General features: G+C 42.0%; 1 protein-coding gene and 1 long non-coding RNA gene across 3 annotated transcripts in view; one reads left to right on the top strand and one right to left on the bottom strand.

The window, feature by feature from the left end:
* The window catches only part of LOC122872039, a 170,545-nt gene that overhangs the window by 5,749 nt on the left and 143,661 nt on the right, over positions 1–21,135 (top strand). The window contains exons 2-3 of the long non-coding RNA XR_006376998.1: positions 17,871–17,922; positions 19,646–19,734. This is a non-coding gene — a long non-coding RNA (uncharacterized LOC122872039). The remainder of the gene's footprint in view (positions 1–17,870; positions 17,923–19,645; positions 19,735–21,135) is intronic.
* The window catches only part of LOC122872035 (zinc finger protein GLI4-like), an 88,510-nt gene that overhangs the window by 24,133 nt on the left and 43,242 nt on the right, over positions 1–21,135 (bottom strand). Inside the window, exons 3-5 of one of the 2 annotated variants that reach the window (XM_044187672.1) lie at positions 17,163–17,268; positions 5,869–6,071; positions 2,496–2,678 (exon numbers count right to left, since the gene is read on the bottom strand). In XM_044187672.1, coding sequence (XP_044043607.1) covers positions 2,496–2,678; positions 5,869–6,071; positions 17,163–17,268 — 492 coding nt within the window. The remainder of the gene's footprint in view (positions 1–2,495; positions 2,679–5,868; positions 6,072–17,162; positions 17,269–21,135) is intronic. The other variant, XM_044187671.1, reaches the window with a different exon arrangement.

Here is a 21,135-nt window from a genome sequence, read left to right as displayed (position 1 = left end):
GGCTGGACGGCCTCACGCTGTTGGCAGCCTGCCGCCGTTCTCAGCAGCTCAAGTTTGGCCTCCGACACCACAACACAGCGGGCTCATTCACAACCCTGCGCTCTGTCTGCTGAACCTGCAGGGAAGGGTTTAACCCAGGCTGACCGCTTGTTCAGCCACTGAGCAACGCTGTCGTCCACGGTTGGACATCAACTTTTCCACTGACCGTAATGGTTGGTGCGCGGCCTAAATTCACCAAATATTTTCAGTGTTACTGTCCAGTTAGATTTTTGTTGGTAAAAACCAACCAGCAAAAACACTGAACCTGGCTCAACTTTTGCAGAAGCGCTAATGGCGTATTTCTGCTGTTTACCTCGCGTTCACCACAACAAAAGATGATGCTGCTAACTTTCCAGAGTGGTAAAATCCTGTGTCAGAGGATTACAAACCACTGTGCAGTGTTTTGGCATCCTGCAAATACGCCCCCACCCTATTTTAATGCTGTTTTTCGGTCTCAACGTCCACAAAAGTGTTTAAACCTGTTCTCAGTGGCCACACTCGAAGGCCTACCTGCCTACCTTTACACCTGGCCAATCACTGTGCAATGCCCCGTTCACACGAAAAGATGAAATTGGTTTTTAAAACGATTTAGTTTGTAGTTCCTTTAAATTGTTGAGCGGGTCAGAAAATAACTCTATGCTTCTGTTTCACAAAGGAATCAAAATGAGCAGACTGACCTGGCCTGCAGTGGGACTTAGTGTACATTTCAGTGGAGAAGAAGAGCATAGTAGTGCGCTTAAAGATAAATGGCCAGAAATATCCCTGAATCCAGTTCTGATCATGTCAGTATACTGTATATCTGAGACAAAGTCACTTTGTGGGAAGAGCAGAGAAAGCAGACATTAAGATGAGACGTGCAGTTAGCATGTAGTATCACACAGATGACGTTACCCTCTCTGGTGTTCATCATCAGGAGTTCCCCTCCACCATCAGTCTCCCGCTCAGACATGGCTACCCTTTTAAGGTGCAGAGCGAAGCGTCGGATCAAAGTAGGCACTTATTACATTAAATACACCTGCTGCAACCTAATGTGCCAGGCGACGGCGTACACTGGAAATGCCACAGCGGCACAATAAGTCCCCGATGTTTATGGAAAAGTGCTGGCTCAGGGACGGCGGGGAGAAATACTGTGCAGCACACGGCTGATACCTGAAGGCCCTCGGCCGTTTGAAGTTGAAAAGCATGAAAAATGTATACAAGCCTTTTTTATTTATACGCCTCTCCTGTGATCTTTGTTTCATCATCCACCTGGACTCGACAGCCTGATGGGAATTTCATTCTCCTTAATCAGTGTCAGAGCAGCTGATTCAATACAGAGCAGGGTGGGCTGGTGGGAAAGAAGACCTTCCTCTAACTGTAGGACCTGGGTACAAGCTCCCACGTTAGCCTCGTAAAAGTGTCCTGTACTGATGCATCTGCGTGACAAACTGGACTGACATTCACCATCCCTTTCCTACAACTATCCTTCCAAAGGTTAGTTGGTAATGAACATGTCATGTGTAAATTTTTACTTATTTTAGCATTAAAAGTTTTTGTCTTGTCTATTTCTGCACCTTGGTTATCAGCGACGTTATCTACAGTACCTCGGTTCTCAGGGAGAGAGTTCATGTAGTGTTGAGAAAAGTGTCATTCAGCAGAAAATTAATCTGCAGCAATTTTGATCATCAGTGTCATTTTCGAGCACATTTTAAACATTCAACAGCAATATTTTTTGTGTTTTAAACTGCTGGTCATAACCTTGCACGACACAAGACATTTGAAGACGTCACCTTGGCCTCTAGGAACTTTCCATTTTCAACTGTTGTCTGACATTGTATAGACTGAAAAGCGAATAATTTACTCAAGAACGCAGATTAATTGATAAATATAATTGTTAGTTGCTGCCCTACTTTTAAGATATTTGTCTCAAACTTGATTTTCAGCTTCACCTTAAAGCTGCATTAATAGCTTGTTGGCCACTAGGGGGCAGAATAACTCCATAACACCTAAATCACCACACACTTCTGACATATTAGCGCCTTATTAAGATACTATAGCGAACTTGTTAGCAAACAGTTGCTTATTTACACATCTAACAGACACAGAGCAACATTATCATTCATGTTGTGTTTGTGTCCCCTGATGAATGTCCAATATTAACTCTCTTTTAGCTCTGTGTTTGGTCTCCACCAACTCCTGAGGGCAATATGTCTCTTTAGCTGCTAGATGTTCGACTTTCTTCACCAGCTAGTCTCTAACTGTGTCTGTCTGCTGTTTGGTGCTGAGCAGGTAGTGTACAGTGGGTTTATCAGAGCTGCTGCTGGAAACGCTGAGACTGAACCAGACAGGAAATATGCTGTATAACCAAAACCAGGAGCTAAAAGAGGCTAAAATGCTCCTGTGATTCTACAGCTGTGAATTTCCAACTTCCGGTCAACGTTCCCAGTCAGAGCCTGTTTGTTCCCAGAGTTACTCACCGTCGATGGGGGTGATGTAGTCGGACAGGTGTGCCCCCGCAGTGGCCCCGGCACCCTGCATGAGCAGCTCGCCGTAGGGGCTCCTGTGGCTGGCCATCAGGTGGTAATACTCGGCTGGGCTCGCCCCTGGAGGAGGAGGAGGAAGTCCAAACAGCCCGCGTTCTTTTAAGTGCTCATGGGCCACTGTGGAGGAGAGGGGGGGAAAGAGGGTTAGTGTGTAAGGAGGGAGAGGAGGAATGGGTGAAGAGGGTGAAAGGGAAGTGAGTAAGTAAGGAGGGAAAGAATGACGAAGGATGCGGGGAAGGAGTTAATAACTATAGGGAGGAGTGAGAAAAGGGAGGTGAGGGGTGAATTCCTGGTACGTCCCGCCTCATGCTGAGGAGATCCTTGAATGGATCAAGGGGCCTGCGGGGCGGGGTCAGTGATGTGCAACGGCCCGTGTAGGTGCTCCCACGCCACCCCCTCCTCTAGGCCTCTAGTCTGTTTGTGTTTCCTCAGCCTCATAAGGAAAATAGTCAGACACTAAATAGCATTTTTGAGTTTCAGTATCTCTTTACCAAAGACGCTGGAGTGTAATTATTACTCTAAAATGAAAGATTTGGACAAAAGCTTTGCAATATTGAAGGTACTCTTTAATGATGAAATCTCTTTTTCTCAGGAAATAGTATACTTCAAAAGTAAAGACACAGTGCTGAGGGACAAATTGCTTGTATGATGTTTTTTTTAATAGAATATATTGTTTTAGTTCATCATTTCTATCAGTAATAATAACATTTTACTCTGAGATCTGGGAACATGGTGACATGACTAAAAAGAAGTTGGACGATCAGACAGGCTAGAAACAAACCAGCAGTTTATCTAGATTATCTAAACCACCTTATTTGGAGCTAGCATATAGTGTTAATCACAATGTGCTGATAAACAGTATATTTACCAGCTAAATCTTTAAGTATCATAGCAGGTTTTCAGAATCAGAAAAGCCTTTCAAAAACCTTTCCAAAGACAATTTTTCTGATGTGTATTTTGGATAATTTATCTATTTAAAAATTGAATTTCAAGTTTATTGTGTTTCAAAGAGATCTGCCTACAGAGTCTCTGTATGTCTTTTGTCTTCTCTCGTTGAGCTCAAATTTTTTAAAATTGTGTTTAATTTCAATGTAATTCCCTTCATGTCTCTCTCTGAGTTCACCTGGTGTGTGTTGCTGTCAACATCTGCACCCAGTAAAGCGCTTTTAAAAGTGTCAGGGCCAATAACAGTTTGATTTAAATTTGTTTTACGCCTCCAGAATCACTTCCCCTTTCCTTAGAGCGTTTCTACCTCTCCATCTGCTCCTGAAGACGCCAGTCTGCAAACCAAACGCCCCCCCTTGTTTTACCTCCTGCCCTCGTCGCCTAAGTGATCTTTCAGACGACATTAGGGCTCTCCACCTAAAAGACAGCAGACGCTCAAGCTGACTTCATAGCTGAAGTAGCTGCCCTCACTTCTCCCTTACAGGATCACATTTCCACCATAAAAACTTCTGAATGATGAGAAAAGAGGTAGATAAAGACCAGAGTGTTTTTTTCAACCAATGAAACTGTGGGAAATGTGAATTCTGTGAGAGCAGAAAGAGCTCCAAGGTAAGGGGTTAAGAATCAAACAAAAGAAGAAAAAGTCCAGGGCCGCTGAAGTAATATGGACATCATGTGTTTGTGTAGTTAAAAAAAAAGAAAAGATGCTTAAAATCACATTGATAAAGCAGTACTAATTCAAAAAGCAAAACTCCAGGTGATGACAGGATGTTATCCCATCTTACATGTCAGATGTTGTGGATGGTTTGTCAGGAAAAAAGAAAGGTCACCTGGAACACATAAAAGCCGACGGCCTCCATTTCCAAACCCACGGCCTCGTCTTTCAGCGAGATATTTGCATTCCCTTCACCGCAAATAGTCTCCCCATACTTTTTCCTTTCGCACGGCTTTATCATCACGGCCACATCTCAGGCGCGGCCGCTTATTTAAGTTTAAAAGCATTGCTACATTACCACTGACAGACTGTAAAAGAAGATTTATATCCCGCCCCGTCGCTGTGCTCCAATCTGTTATTCTAATTCAGCGCTGAAGAAAGAGTTGTCATCGTGTCCTGGTGAATTTGGGGGGGTGGATAAGTATTTGCCAGCACTGTTTTTCTTTTATCAACCTCCACAGATTTGTTTTAAAGGATCCCCTCTTGGTATCAATGCACCTGGGAGCGCAGGTCAAGGTTTTCCCTGCTGCAAAACCAATTCATGTAATAGTGTTTGTATGTAGTAACCAGCAATCACCTTATTCAGCTCCCTGCTCCCTGCTGAATATCTTTTTTTTTTTTTTTTTACTAAGGTCGCTTTCCTGCTAAAACACAGCCGGCTTCTGCTGCTGTAAGCCTTTTCCAATCATGCATTTACACTTTAGGTTTATTCTAAAATAAAAATGAAATAATGCAGTGTCTACTTGTGACCCCTCATCACAGGTTATGACCTCAGTGTGCATGAGTATGATTTTTCCTTCACAGATTGCGTCATTTGAAGGATTTTTAAGATCTGAAGAGGTGAGAAAAAATCCAGTATTTCACAAGAAAAATCCACAGAAATTATTAGGGAAAAGTCTGAAAAAACAAACCTAATTTTGTGCAAAAATGTTTTTTTATTTTCTTCTTTATTGTCCTTTTAGTCAACTTGTGACATATCCGATTTATCCCGCGACCCATTGGGAGGTCCTGACCCCCAGGTTGGAAACCCCTGGCTTACACAGCCACAAAATAACAAGTCTGTGTCAAAGAGAGATCATAGCGATGACCGAAACGAAGAAGTGGGCTGAAGCCGTAGCTTATTTCCTCTACGCTTCTCACAAAAATCTCCATAGCTGCTTTTCTGGAATCAGCACATCGCAAAACACATTTTATTTAAGGGTTAATTTTTTTTTTTCACTAGCCAGTGAAAAGTGCAAAAGTTTTTTTTTAAGTCCTACCTATATCTTGGAATATATTCATTCAGATCACGTTAAATTGCTCTATGTAACCTAAAAAACTAATTTAGCCCAGTTTTAACCTAGATGTCATTTTCACCTGTAAATCACCAAATCAATGCAAACTTGGAAGCTCTATAGAGAGGTAAAAGATGAGATGTAAGTCAGAATTGATCAGTATGAATGTGATAATCTCTCAGAGCTCACAGAGCAAGGAAAGGGTGGACACAGAGAGAGCCATCGATATAAAATAACCCGAGAGAACCTGAACCCATCCAGAGCCAGGTAACTGAAAATGAGTGGACAGCAGAGTCCAGGGTCACTTTCTTTGACTGCTGTAGAAAGAAAAGGGATTAAAGGTGTTTAGTACTTAGCTGGTTGGTGAACTTACGGTCGGCAGGGCTGAGTCCTCTGGCTGCTGAGATCATGGACAGGGTGGGGCTGCCGTGCACAGAGCGCAGGTAGTGCTCCATGTGAGGGTTGACGTACGGGTGAGGCGGGCTGAAGGGAGAGTCACCGGTTGCCACGGTGGCGGGTGAAAGGCGGATCAGGGAGATATCGGAGATGACGGGGCTGCCAGCCAAACCTGCGGGGCTAGACAGAGGAAAGGAAAGGAACATTTGTGACTAATTTTCATCATGTTTTGCAGCCTCTAAAGGCCTGATTTAAAGCCCCTATGACGACAATCCAACCTGGTACTACTGAGCAAGACATTACATCCCTCCCAACTCCATAGTGCTGCTCTGTGACCGACCTCGACCACTGACCTCCCAGTGACACAATGGACAATTTTGCTAATGCTCTTTTTCACTCTTTCAGAAAAGGGCAAGTTTTAGTTTTTAGCTAGTTTGGACACAAACAGACTGAGCAAAAAAACAAAGTTCATCACTAATTTAAAGGAAGAAGACGCCTACTGGGCTCCGCCTACTGGGCTCCGCCCACTGGGCTTGATTGAGCGGTAAACTCTGGGAAACGTAGAACAGAAACAGAACCGACCGACCAACAACGAGTGTTCGACACCAAAGATAGACTTAAAACTTTTACTTTGGTCTGGATCCAGGCATTAAACATAAAAATGCACCCATTGACAACAAGCAACAACAATTCACAGTCAATAAAGCAGGCAAGGCAATTTTAATTATACAGCACATTTCATTACAAGTGAACTCAATGACTTCCCTACCCTGTCTGTGGCTCTCCAAGCCCACTGATGCCTTCCTACTGAAGACGTAAATCTGTAAAAACACCTCACAAATATATAGTTTCATTTTAAAAAATGGCTCAGTAATTTCCTACAACAGCTGCTCGCTGTAGTTTTTAACAAACAAACAGGAGGAAATAGTGCATTTGTTGGGGCAGCAGGTCAGTGTGTGTGGGACTGAGTCAGAATAAACTACAGTGTGTGTGTTCATGGTAATGAAGGAAACACCAGTGCAACAGTGCGGCTCATTAATGTGTTTTTAATAGTTTTGAACAACAATGGAGCTCTTTGGCACAGAGGAAGAAGATATATCAGGCTTTGGATACACTGAAAGCTGGACTTTCTGCACTCCTTGAAGACTGAAGATCTCCACTTTAAATGCCGCGCGCCTGAAGCACGCTTTGATACGACCACCTGAAGTGTCTTCACACTCGACAGACCTCGTCTTAGCTAATCCATCTGCTAACCTGATCCTCTGAGCCTCCACCTCAGTGTGTACACAGACAGCGTTGAGAGTGAGATCACGTCTAACACGGTGCCTCTATCGAGCTTTTGATCTGACAGAGTCGGAGGAAGGGGTGAGATCGGGGTCACGGAGAAGAGTACACGGGGAGGAAGCGTTGTATGACGGGAAACCACCTCTCCAGATGACGCTTCTGCCCACGGGGCATTTGTTGGAGTCGTTTATCAGTGTTAGCCCACCTGGATAGAAAAAATATACTTGAGGGTCGATACAGGGATGCTTGTGATTTTTGGAAGATGAGCCTGATAAAAGAACGTAAAGCTGACACCTTAGTCTTAGTCCTCCAATCTTCTTTGTAGCTTGTGGCCCCTTAAAACAAAGCTATGTTTACTTGGGACCCCTCTTCACAGGTTGCATAAGACAGATTGTGACCTGTCCAACCAAAAACTGATTCTTCCTTCTAAGATTGTTTTTTTTTAATTGTTAGAGGCCTGAAGAGGTCAAATCATCCAGTAATAAATAAAGTACATGTGACAGTCTGAAAGAGTTCGGTCTTGACCTTGGAAACAGTAGTTTAAGATTCTAGTAATTAGAGCTTGAGTTAAGTTTTTTGGGGTGTTTTGGCCAAAGTTTAATGACATCAATTGAGATACAGTATCACTACTGATAATAGTTCACAGATACATCATACATCTGCTATAAATAGCACAGCCGTGCGTAATGGCCATGCTTAAGGATGCTCGCTCTGGCGCTGTTTGAGCGAGAATTGCAGATGCTGTTCGGTGAAAGTGGTGGAGCAGACGAAGATGCTCATATACAAACAGTTGATGTCCACCTGTGTTTGGAGTCGCAGTCAGGCCGACTTCAAAATAAGTGGAATTTATAAAACAAAAGCATGCATACGCACAGCTTTATGAACATTGTAAAAAAAGAGTTTTCTGCATCTGGCTCCGGGACTTATTTCTATCTTTGTCCCTGGTGTTTTCACAGTCCACCAAACTAAAAACAGGCATTCATTGTCTTAGCTAAGAAATCTCAGAATCCAAGATTTGATCATAAAAGCAAACAATTAAGAAGCAGGCGAGGTAGAAGATACTGTGTCTTAAACACACACACACACAAAATCACATCATCAGTTATTAATTGCGCTAATCAGAATCAGAAATACTTTATTGATGCCCGAGGGGAAACTCTTTAACGACGAGACGGAGCAACGGCAACAGGCAGCATGCACGTCGGCGCATGCGCACTCACTAACTGTGCCGATCTCAGAGTCGCCTCCAAGGCCAAACATCACTGTCAGTAAAAACCTCTCATCTGAAGGAAACACTTTTTAGGAGTGACGAAAAGAACGTTTTTCTTTCTCATGAACGTCCAGGTTGTGTAACACTATTATATCCAAGGGGGCTTCAACAATTTCAAGAGTAAAAGTGTCATGAAAACTATTTAACATATGATTAAAATGATAAAATGTGATTTCTAGCTTAATCGTAATCAATTATTTTCTACATGTTGCATCTGAGATTAAGGTTAATTCAGCTGATGTTTCAGGTCATGAATCTTTGTGTTGGCCTTTCCTCAGTTTTACCAAATCATTTCTGTCTCTTACCTGACTGCTTCATTAAAAATACACATTCTCCATCATCCAACATCCAACAAAGGCTTTATTACCTCGCAGCCAGATTGTGCTATTGCATCACGAGTGAGGCAATGTTTTCTTTCTCTCCGTGCAGAAGATAAAGATCTGATTTTCCACCCAAAAACATAATCAGCCCCACAGTCTGTTTAAATTATTAATGCTCTCATCATGTAACAGCCTGCAGGTGAGCTCTGTCTGTCTTTAAATCCAGTCTAAGAGGGTTTGTTTACTGTGATAACAAGCTCCTCCAACAATCACAGTCTGAATCATATGAAGCGTAAAAATACTTCTCTCTTTACGTCCAGCCTGAAAAGCTTTGTTTAAGCAAACGACTGCTCCGTAAAGGAGAGGGCATACTTAAAAACTGATCGTGATGAATAAGTCATGCAATATTCAGATATTTAGAAAGGGTCTGGCTATGGGTGAGTTTTCTGGGCGTCTGTGCGGCGCTGGGCGAACACAATGCTTGGCCCACAGAGCGTGTCCTTTTTCCGGCACCGGGCAGCAGGCTGAGACGGGAGAAAGGGGGTTCATTCCTCTCTCTCCAGGACGGTCATTGACGGTGCGTTCACACATACAGCTTTACTCTCTCACGAGCCTGAAGCTCACAGCCGTGTTTGCACTGAGAACTGTATTTACTAAGCGTTGCCACTATATTAAGCGCTTATCATAAGTGGGTCGAATGGCACGTGCTCTCAGGTGGTTTTACTCCAGTTGCTATAATTGCGTAACTTTTTTCGATACTTGTAGTTTTTGGAGTAATTCTTGAAGAAAGAAAGAGAATATTAGCTACTCGATGCTCATTGTGCGCTTCATTTTGTAATTTAAAACTTTGAACTCTGCTGTGTTTTATCCACCTCAGCCTGCTAGTGTTGCAGCGCTGCTCTCCTTAATGACAGCCTGCAGTGTTAGCATTTTGCTCATATATATGAGTGAAAATCAGAGTGTGTGAATGTGAAAAATAATTTGGGCCAAGCGGTGACTTTGAATCCTGATGTCCAGGTTGGGAAACTAAACATATTCGCTGAACTCTGACTTTCTCATTGGCAAAGAGTAGCTAAAGAGTGAGACGTCTTCTCTCTCACGTCAATTTCAGGAGTCAAAACCTCCCAGATAAACTTTCATTCCTATCATATCAATAATTTGAGCTGATCAATTTAATAGTTTCGAAGTTGTTAAGTGTGCCAGATGCATATTTAATCTTCTGCTGCTATGTAAATATAAGTATCGGACAGGACTTGGTATCGGATACCCAGTACTAAAGGACTCGGATCAGGATCAGAAAAACCTGATCTGGATATCCCTACTAATCAATATTTTCATCTTAACAATGGATGAAATTTCTGTGTGTAATGTGAAGGGTGTTGCTTGATGTGACTGAATCACGTGACTCTGCAGTGGAGGTTTTAGCCTCTTTTATCCTAGTTTTGGTTTTACGGAAGATTTACAATATTAGTTCACTCGGTATTTCCAGCAGCAGCAGGCAGCTCTGATAAAGCCACTGTCTGCTGTTTGCTGCTGAGCAGGCAGTGAACAGACACTTAGAGACTCGCTGGTGAACATAGTGGAACATCTAGCAGCTAACTGCTTACTGTCCCCTCTTTCCTAATTTGTAAATGTCTTCTCGCTTCAACCTCAATGAAACACGTCTGGATGATGTGAAACAGAGGCAGCAGGGCAGCGTGTACTGAAATGTCTCAAACACGTATTTACTGGTGAGCTTTAAAGGAAGTTAATCAGACATTACCTTATTCTCTGTTCCTTTTACTGCCGTTTGTTTTTAATGGCACACACTGTAGCAGCTGCTGCTGACATGATATTAATACCATTAATGAGGTGTATGACTTTATAGCCATGTTAAAACACATACTCAGAATGAGTCCAGAGTCACAGAAATATAAAATGTAGATGGCTGTAATGTTGCTGAGCAGCTTAAATGTTGAACTGTAAAATATAACTGACATGGGCTTAGATGACCTGAAGGTCACCAACTGTGTATTTATGCACTTTATTAGGGAGACCTGTACAATCTAATGCAATCCAATACAACAGCTCTGCCATAAATTCTACCGTTTTGAAGCTTATATTGTTCAGTTTTTGTTGAAAGCACATCAGTATGTACTTCAGTAAGGAAAGCAATTCATTATAATAAGAAAACTAGGCCAGATCAAGCGCTGTTTATAAGGTTAAAAGTTTGGCAACAAGCTATATGTAACAGAGTTATTGCATAATGATTGTTTCTGTGACTTCTGCAGTTTTTTAGAAGCTTTTAACCTGGAAGCAACACACTGTATATCACCGCTGAGCTGACCACGGCAGCTTCAGTCATCAGTGAGAGGAGCTCCAGTGCTAAAAGCTATAATTCACCCAGTAACAATGATTCAATACAGCAACTTTACCAACAAAAGGCCCTGATGTGGCGTTCCTCCCCATACGTTTTCACTGAAAGCTGACACTATTATGTTCTCTATTTACTGGACCATCACGACCAGTTACTGGCAACTTCTCAGAGCCCAAGATGATCTCTTCTAACTGCTTATTTTGTAAAAAGCACAGATCAAGTTTATAATGATTTAAAACAGAGAAAAGCTGCAAATCCTCACATTGGAGAAGCTGGAAAATTTGACTTGAAACGTTCAGTAAAAGTTATACCTGAGGTACATGGACGTGAAAATGTGCATAGCATTCCTTCCTTCCTAAAGTGTGTTCCTTTTTGTTTGTACCTACTGTACAAGTGTTTGTGTCTTTTTTATCATTTGTGTGTGTGTGTGTGTGTGTGTGTGTGTGTGTGTGACTTGCTTCTCGGCGACACCAGAGATGAATTACAGTGTGACAGTGAGTCTCGTCTCCGGTGTCGGGCTCAGGGAGCTCTCTGATTTAGATAAATCACACTGTCCAGTGTGCGGCTGAATAAACTCCCACTGTAGGTTTATGAGACTGCTGCGTGAAGCGGACGCATCGAACTTAACAGGCAACAAACCCCCCCCCCCCCAACTGAAACCCCCGAACGCCTTCGTCCTCATGCAGAGCAGAGGAAGAAATGACCTAGATACAAACAAACAGATCACGGTGCTGCAAATCATGGCCTCCTTAAAAAGTCATTTCACCATCTCGTCCTCCAGTTTGTTCTGTCCTCAAAGCTGGACGGAGATATATTATGTAAATATTCGCACCATGAAATACAAATGCAGTGATGATTGTTTTACTACTGGGGAGAAGATAAAGTATCAAGAGCAGTGAGCGTTTCACAAGCTGATACTGGAGCTGCAGAATGACTTTAGCATCTAGTTTCTTCTAAAGATACTATTAAAATAATAAAAGAACCAGGTCAATTACAGTCCTGTTGATCCTAACCAGCAGCAGATAGACACCAGTATACAGCTACACTGCACATTGCCTTGGGGAAACATTAAAAAAATAAATGTTCACAGCACAAGTTCATTCATAAATATCGAGCTCAGGGTAGATAAGGCAAAAAGCCTGAAAATCGAGACTCTTCCAAAACCATTTATGACGGACGACAGTTTAGGAATTTGCATGCAAGTATTATGTACCAACCAAGAGGTCCTATTTATTTTTTTAACATTCAACATTTTTGTACAGAAATGACGAACTTGGTGCTCAGAGGCCTTAAGCCTAACCTTAATCACACAGGGAAGAGCGTCCCATCTCTATGAGCTGATATGGCCCCAGATTTTTGCGTATGGTAACCCAACAAGCCTTGATGGGAAACCAAGTTTCATTTATTTTTTTAACGTTCATTTATTCAGGGATGTTTCACTGAGAGAAAGCCTCTCTTTTTTTCCTGATCGCATTCGCACAGTTACACACATTCACACCTGGAAGCAACCACAGTCTGATCTGCTGGCCTACTGGAGCGGTTGGGGTTAAGGGCCTTGCTCAAGGGCACCTTAGTGGTTGTAATGAGGGAGGGGAGGGAGTGTTATGAATTATAATGCAAACGCCTTGTAAATTTCCACACAATTTAACTTTGTGCTTGTTTGTCGGCCTGCTTGTTGGTTTGAACTATGACGCGTCTGTTGGTGATGTTCATTTGGGCTGCTGGCATGCTATGATTAGCGTAAATCTAATTGCTGGAACTCGGGTTCATATGATGAGTCCTTTATTTGGGGCTGCCTCACCATTTTGTGCATTGGCAGACATCGATTTCTGTAAGGTTTTTTTGAGTCCCATTTTTTAAAATGTGAAGCCTTTGGTGTCATTAGCTCACATCTACGCAAAGAGGAAGTGACAGTCTTCACGTTAACGTCCAATGACTCGGAAACTCTAATTTTACTTAAAGCATCAATATATTTGACTAACTGAACTCCCCATCAGTCCAGCCAATTAAACCCAAATTGAATGGGTTTAGTGCTAAGTACGTTGACGGTACACAGTATTTTTAACTCGAGTTGTATGGTGACATGCAACTCATAAACATGGGAATCTTTTCCACTCACTCCCAGAAAGTATGCTGCATCTTTTTAACTTAATCAGGTCTTTGATGGAGTGAATTCCTCATGATGTAAGAACTCAGACTGACAGGATGTTGGATACTGAGTCACATTTTATTTTGCAACTTTTTGGAGATTCACTTAAACTTGTGCAACCCTGTGTATTTTGATTGTTTAAGGTATAAATCACATGCTGTTGATACAATACACCTCACTTGACTCGACTTTGGTTAGCTGACCTACTATATGGACACAGCAATTCACAATATACTTAAGGGCTTTACTGTGATTTTCCTGACACTGGAGTTAGTGGTTTCTTCCATCAGTCTCCTTACAGTTTCATCTACAGAACTAGAAATGCTTTTTCAGAAAAGTTGCTTTCTTACACCAGAATTCTGTAAACTCCGGATCTGAGTTTTAGTACTCAGGCCCTGCGCAGATCTCGTGTCAGCTTCTTACATGTCGGTGGTTTCCAGCCTCGCTCCGTCCACAGAGACGCATTCACAGAGGAGGAAGCGTCCCCCCTTGTGTTCTTCCTCCTGCCTCTTACTGCAACTTCCTCGCCTCACTGTCATTTGCCGGCGAGGGAAGAAAAACCGTCCTCGCTATCGAGTGGAAGAAGGAAGAAAAAAGAGGCTTCCCCATGGCTGCTTTTTATGACAGGCTTGACAAAATAACCAGCCCTCTCATTACGGTATATGCAAACAATGATAAAGGGGACGGCGCGGAGATGTCATGTTAGACAATCAAGGAGGGGACCTCTGACACGCTGCCACGACTGTATAATAAAGTGCCGTGCCAGGCGACAAATGACACCGCACTTAATTTGCTGTGCAATGTTCCTGTAATTAGGTGAATTTGGCACAGGCAGGGGGGAGCGACAGCTAGATCAAGGTCTTGATGAATTAGGGGTCCACTGTCAAGATCAAATCACATTAATCAAGGTGGCCGAGTCCGTGGACAGCCGCCTCCCCTCCCCTCCCCTGCCCTCCACTTTCCCAGCCTGTGTGATGAATAGCCCTGCTTCCGCCAGGCGCGAAGTATGCATCACCATCAAATCTGTGAATTTAAATGTAAGAGTACTATTTGGAGAATTCTATTGACTTTTTTTGTCCCGGCGCCAGTTTTTCTTTTGTGATAAAGTAACTTTAAACTTCTGCAGGAACCTCGTTGTTCTGTCTCAAAGTGTGCCACGGACTCAGCTCCACTCTGGCTGATTTTATCAAACTGACATGTATTGTTTAACAAGCTGCCCACTGCTTAGTATGCTGCAGAGTTGACCGTTTTTAAATTTGTGAATAAATTTGATTAGAATAGACCCAGAAATAGTTTTTGTTGTCGTTTACACTCTAGTTGTTGTTAATTCATAAAATCACTGTTCTATAATCATCAATTAGAATAAACATGTATAACAGCAATTAGCTTCTGAACGCATCCATTTTTAACCAAACACCAGACATGTCTACATCCATGTTTTTATAAAACAAATCTCAAGAATGGATTTTGGTTCGAGTTCTTACCCACATATATCTGATTTCAAAGCCTTCGCTGCCACATGTACACACCGTAATCAACTCTGCAAATGAGTCTTTACTTCTAGCTGCATTATCCTATAACAAAAAGGTGACTTTAACCAAAACAAAACAAGACATGTGCAAAAACAATCTCATTGCAAGGTCCATTTAGTAGTTCTCCTCGATCATATCACATGATCTTCATCTGCACATATTGTTGGCCCAGTTATCGATTCTGTTTTTGTTTCTGAGCACAGCTACAAAATTGAACCTTGTGATGAGATTTTCTCAACTGTTTCCAACAAGATGTATTTTCAAAGTCTCATCAAGTTGGTTTTCATCTTATCGTGAGATAAACTGAGATCAAAAACACATTTAACAATCTACAAACACTATTGTAGGTTTTGGGGCAAAAAGGCTGGTTTGACATTTAAATAAAATCAAGAAAAAAGTGATTTTTCAGTCGACTGATGCTTCCTGATACAAATAACAAATCTGTGAAGTTGAATTTTGTACAGTGTTGTGTATAGCACACTCTATTTTCCTTCCAACCTGGATTTCCCTCAGGAAAATAAATGGGATTGCATCTCTTATTGAACTCCACAGCAGCCTGGAAGTCGGACTCACCACCAGTGCTGCTGCAGCACGTGCAGCCTGTACTGTGACCTCTATACTCTGGGAGTTTAATTATCACGCTAGCTCGGGGGCAACATGGCCTGCACCACACAGATTAGCTCCAAAACAAGCCATTAATGAATATAAAGAGGTGCTGGACTGAGGTTGGATGTATTATGTCATCAGTGATGGATCCGGCCCTGCCGATCGCCGCTAATGGAGCGGGCTGCAGATTGATACGAGCCAACTGGCAGAGATTTATTTATTTTTTACCTTTTTATTTATCCAGGAAGGTAAAATTACATTTAGTCATGCACTGTACATAAGTTTCCATTTTCAGCTACTTATACTTTACTTGAGTATTTGCATTTTATGCTTCTACTTCACTACAGATGTCTTTTTACTGCTCTCCAGTTATTTGACAGCTGGAATTACAAGTTAATTTGCAGAAAAAGATTTTACTAACAAAAAATATGATAAATTTATAAAAATATGATACATTGTTATAGATTAAACCAGTGGTTTCCAACCTTTTTGGCTTGAGACCCCTTAATATAAAGCAGTTCCTACTTGCAACTCCTTGTCAGAGGTTTCTTGAAATTTTCAGTGGAACGTACATGTTTGTAGTGTTACTGTTCATTCAGTGCTTGTTATGTGGCTTTTGTCACCTACGATGTTCCAAATGTTCCAGTCAGAGACTCCAGTTGTATCAGGTGTCCAAAAATGTCCAGAATTTGAAAAGAAAACTCCAAAAATAAGACAATCTACGACAGTGCCAAAACATATGCGCATATGCCAGGGAGGCGGGCAGCGCTCTCCCCCGGTCACAGAGAAAATCTACATTGGAATACATTTTAGTGAGTTTAACTTTTAAAAAATGTTGAAGCACCTTTACCTGCAACAATCCGCGTCTAGTACAAGTTGAAGCTGTATGTGCTCCTTCCACATCCTCTTCTGTTATACCCGACCCCAAATTCATCCAGTGCAGATTTAAAAATATCGAATTATGTAAGAGCAAAGATTCCAACAGGCATACTCATGAAGACGGATCATTTAGGTTTAACAAATTAAGGACCCAAGGAACGACACTGAGGCAAATTTCAATGACTAAGTAACTGCTCGAATGTGGGAAAATGTTCATCTGTCAAGAATAACTTAATACTTTAAATACAATTGCAATAAGTAAACTTTTACTTCACTGAAAGATCTGAATTACTTTCTCATATTCACAGTTCACACACATTCTTTGCCAGAAGTTCCAGCTGGTAAAATGCCTTGCTCAGGGGCAGCTCAGCTATTGACAGAGAGGAGAGTTTTCACTTTGCACACTGAGATTTCTTCCTGTTTGGATCCCAGTAACCAAACTTCATGCTGCAATCTGACTTCTCAAAGCATCAGAGTGTTTCATCCCCAGACAGTTGGAGCCAAAAAAGCAAAGCTTGCCCACATAATCAGACTGTATCGGAAACAAGGGCTGCAGAGGGGAAATTTAGAACCAGCATTGATTATTCACTTTGGGAGACAGCATGTTGTCATCTGCTTTTGATATTGAGCTTGGCGAACGCTCAGCTCTCATCAGCGCCTGCTAACATACACTTGCAAGCAAATCCTCAAGAGTTAAAAAATAAAAACAACCTCTGTGCTGTACAGTAGTAACTGAGTAGGAAATAACGATTTGCATCAAAAAGATCTGACGACTTTAACTTGGTTCAGCCTGCGTCTTAAGAATCCTTCGTCCAACTTGTGACGTGTAGAAATCCTTTTAGAAAATATTCACCCAAAAAAAACAGGCCACTTACCCGTGCATGGCGTGCAGCGCGTGAGGCTCATAGTGGTATCGTCCCTCGTGATGGCGCATGTCAATCGGGATCGGTGTGTGGAAGGTGGGGAAGATGTGGTGGGGGGCTGCAAGAACAGAAAAGCAAAGAAGAAGAGAGAGTTAGGTGAGGAAGGGAGGGAGGGAGAGGAGACTTCAAAAAAAAAGAGCTTGCCTTTCAAAAAAGAGAAATTTTAAAGGCAAAAGGGCTACAATAGAGCAATGTGAATTTCAGAGCAAGCTGAGCACTTTTGTGTAAAATATTGGCACTATCACACAAGAGAAGTGGAATAAATAAATAATCAAAGTCGTACTAAGAAATCCTACATCTTGAACATAAAAGATATCCAACCGGGCTTTTGACAAAGACCTGCAGCTAGTCGGTCTTTGAACTAGACGGGATGATGGACTGTGTGGAGGGAAGCTGCAGCCCCGACTCAAACCGAGACTGACAGCGCTGGGAAAAGCTTTCTTCTGCTCGCACTCTTCCCGTCCAGCCGGGCTCACAAAACACAGCTGAACCCCTGACCTGACACACTGAATACACTCACACTCCTGGGTCAACTGTAAACATGATGGGTATGAATTAGACTATTTGATTCTTGTCTGTTTTGGGAATTCTTGTGGCTGTTTTAAGGATTTAATTATTGCCTAAAGTGACTGTCTGTCTGGTTTTGCTTTGTGTTTCTAGAGTTGGAGAGACAGATGCATCGTTCTTGACCTTCGTTTGTCTGCGCTACCAGGTGAGAAAATCATGTGGACAATGGCAGGAAATTGGCTTCTCACAAGAGCCAGAAACTTAAAGTAGTGCTCCAGTGAGTTACTAGTGCACTTCCATAAAGTTAGGGAAGTTGCAAGAGAGACAAATAGTCAAAATCGAAGCAGAAGAGGCTGAGATATCCAGACTTTTAGTCCTCAGTTTACGTCAAGCTCCAAAAACACTGGAGCCTACATTTCCCATGATGCAACTTCATAGCATCTTTTCATTAGACCCTTTCTGCCTGGTAACAGCCACGTCTTTGAAAGGCTTTCTCTTATAATATCTATTCAATGTCCAATGAATGACGGTGCATCTTCAAATGTCTTGTTGTGTCTGACCAACAGACAAAACCCCAAAGATAATGAGTTTACTATGATATAAAACCGAGAAAGGCTGCAACTGCTCACAGTGGAGAAGCTGGAGTCAGAGGACGTTTGAAATTTTTTGCTTCATTAGTGACTTAAACAATGAAATGTTTATAAAAGCTGTTATCAAACATATTAATACAGCTGTTGTTATTGCTTTCTGTGATATATTTCCTGTTCACGCGGTCAGAGCTGCTGATTTGGGGCTGTATACCAGGTGTGAGTGTTATTAAACGCAGCCTACGCTATGTGTTTATTACTGGGGAACTTTTTCAATGTACATTACTACAAATTTCAGTTTTTGTCCAAATAGTAATAAAATGACTCCATGAATAAGGTAAATTATTTGGAAAAGAAAACAATCTGCTCTGCTGGCAGATTGATATCGAAAGGATCAACACTACTGACACGAAATCTTGTTTTGATACCAAAAAAATTGATTCTTCTCACATTAGGTGACGTTCTGAACACTCTTTGTAGCGCATGCTCTTTGCTTTGCTTTGTTAGTTCAAGGAATCCACTAAAACATGATAGTTATCTACCATTACGAACCGTCTCATGTTTTAACATGCATCTGATTAAGAGATTAGCAGAGAATAATAAAAAGAAATGCTTAATGTTTGGCTAATTGTTTGGTAGTTAAAGAATATTCAGTAGTAGCCTATTAATTAGGCACTCGCCTCATAAATGACACTTGACACATGAGCATCAACGTCGGTGAGCTCTTACGTACGACATTAAAAGAAAAAGACATTTTCTGTGAGATCAGGCTGAGAAATGTTCTTTTTCCTATTCCGGTTTAGGGATTCATACATTTAACCATTTACATAATCCAAGACGTGTTTGTTTTATTTGTCTGCAACACAAAATCATTTTGTCTGCTCGAGGGCAAATATGTAAGACAAACCTGAAGACGGAGCCCAGGTTCTGCAATAAAGGTGCATTTCTGCTTCCAATTAAGCCGTCTACATTTAATAGTCGTCTGCTTTTATGAGTTTTGTGTGTTGCATCCTTTTAATAGCCCTTTTTATTTTTCATTAAAGCCCTGTTTTCTTCTTCTGGATTCTTCTCGGATCTGGGAAGTTTACCCAAAACATCAGAACTAATTAGCTGTTGCGATAACACAAAACCACAGAAGATGTCGTGTCTTTATTTTACCACCATATAAATGAAGCCTTTTGTGGTCTTTAACTGACTTTATGGAGTTATGTTTCTTGTTAACATTTTTCTCAGGTTTTTATTTTGGAAAAGCTCCACAAGGGCATTGCCTAACTCTCTCTCTCTCTCTCTCTCTCTCTACATTTCCCTCATCGTCTCCTCCCTCCCTCGCCCTCTGTACAGTTTTCAGATCCTGTTAATTGCAACCTGGTGTGTCTCGTCTCCGAGCTGCCGGATCGGAGAAGACAAGAAGAACAAAAAGACACAGAGAGGTGAGCCAGCTGATCTCTGGATTGCATTAAAATTCTTCTCGTGTCACACACACACTCTCACACACACACACTCTAGCAGGAATCTCGCAGGGTGACCTGGGATTTCGGTGCGGAGGGGTCAGGGCCACGGATCATTATCTGCTCTCGGCCGAGCGTCGGGAGGGGATAACGGGGCCTCCCGGGGCTCCCAGGGGCCCGGGACCTGAGTGAGTCAGCATTCCAGGTCCATTCCTCTCACTCTGCACCCTGACAGCCTGACGGACAGGCCCGGTCCCCAAACGCCCGCAGAAATAGCCCTCTTTAGTTGATTTTCGGTCTGCACAATGCCACCGAGGCCTGATGGGACGAGGCTGGCTTCTTTCAGCTTCGTTCCCGACACTGCTGATGTTTTAGGTTGTCGCACCGCCGTCTGAGCTGTGTTTAGTTTGGAAGAAAACACACTTCAGAGGCTCTGCTGAAGAAGAAGGCGGTTTCCTGTCGCCAAATACCAGCAGTGACCCCTTTCACCGATCCCTCTTTAGTGTAGAAACGTCTTGATGTGAATTCTGGATGAACTTTACGTAGTCTTTCGGTTCACAAGATTTTCTTGTCCTCTTCCATATTGTCCCTCAGCGATTATCACTGTGATGTTTCTGCAAATTCAGCGTGAAATCACACAATGGTGATTTATTATTATTATTATTATTACTGGGTGCTTTTACATTTAACCTGTTTGATGTGGTTTAAACGAACTCTGCTGCTTTTACCTGCTAGGTTCACTTGTGATGTGAATGCTGGCTAAACAACCAGACTGAGAACACCTGAAAAGGTGGGAAACGGTCCGGTTTCATTTTCATATTTTATGATAATACAGTAGATATATGACTTTAGCATGAAGTCACAAGCTAAACTACTATTAATGTAGTTTAGTTAATGACGTATATATTTAACTTTAACTTTATTACTATCCCAGATGAAATTTGACTTGTAAGCAGGTGTTAACAACAGGTCACAGGAATGGGGAATGTGGGGATTTTTCCGGATACATCCGAAAGTGTGTTGTGCTTGTGTCCTACTCTGTTTATTTTCACAGTTCCTCATTAAATAGTGAGGAAAACGCAGCGACCACATGGTAACTGTCCCCCAGTAATGAAAGACGCCTCTTTTTCATCCTATTTCTTCCTGTTTGTCACTCTTTGGTGATTTCTGAGGCCCAGTTATAGACTTGACTAATAATGCGCATTAGTAGTTATTTCTAATAGCTCTTTGTGACACCAGAAAAGATAAATAAACCAGGTTCAGTAAAGTGCAGCATGACCTGTGTCAGTCACCAGAACTTGAACCAAAAGTGTCCAATCATTTGAGTTACCTGTCAGTCCTCATGACTTCATGACAAACCAAAAACTAATTATGCCTAAGTCT

The sequence above is a fragment of the Siniperca chuatsi genome, linkage group LG24 (genome assembly GCF_020085105.1).
Source record: "Siniperca chuatsi isolate FFG_IHB_CAS linkage group LG24, ASM2008510v1, whole genome shotgun sequence".
Taxonomy (NCBI): domain Eukaryota; kingdom Metazoa; phylum Chordata; class Actinopteri; order Centrarchiformes; family Sinipercidae; genus Siniperca; species Siniperca chuatsi.
Note: the sequence above shows the minus strand (reverse complement) of the source record. Positions and strands in the feature narration are given on the sequence as shown.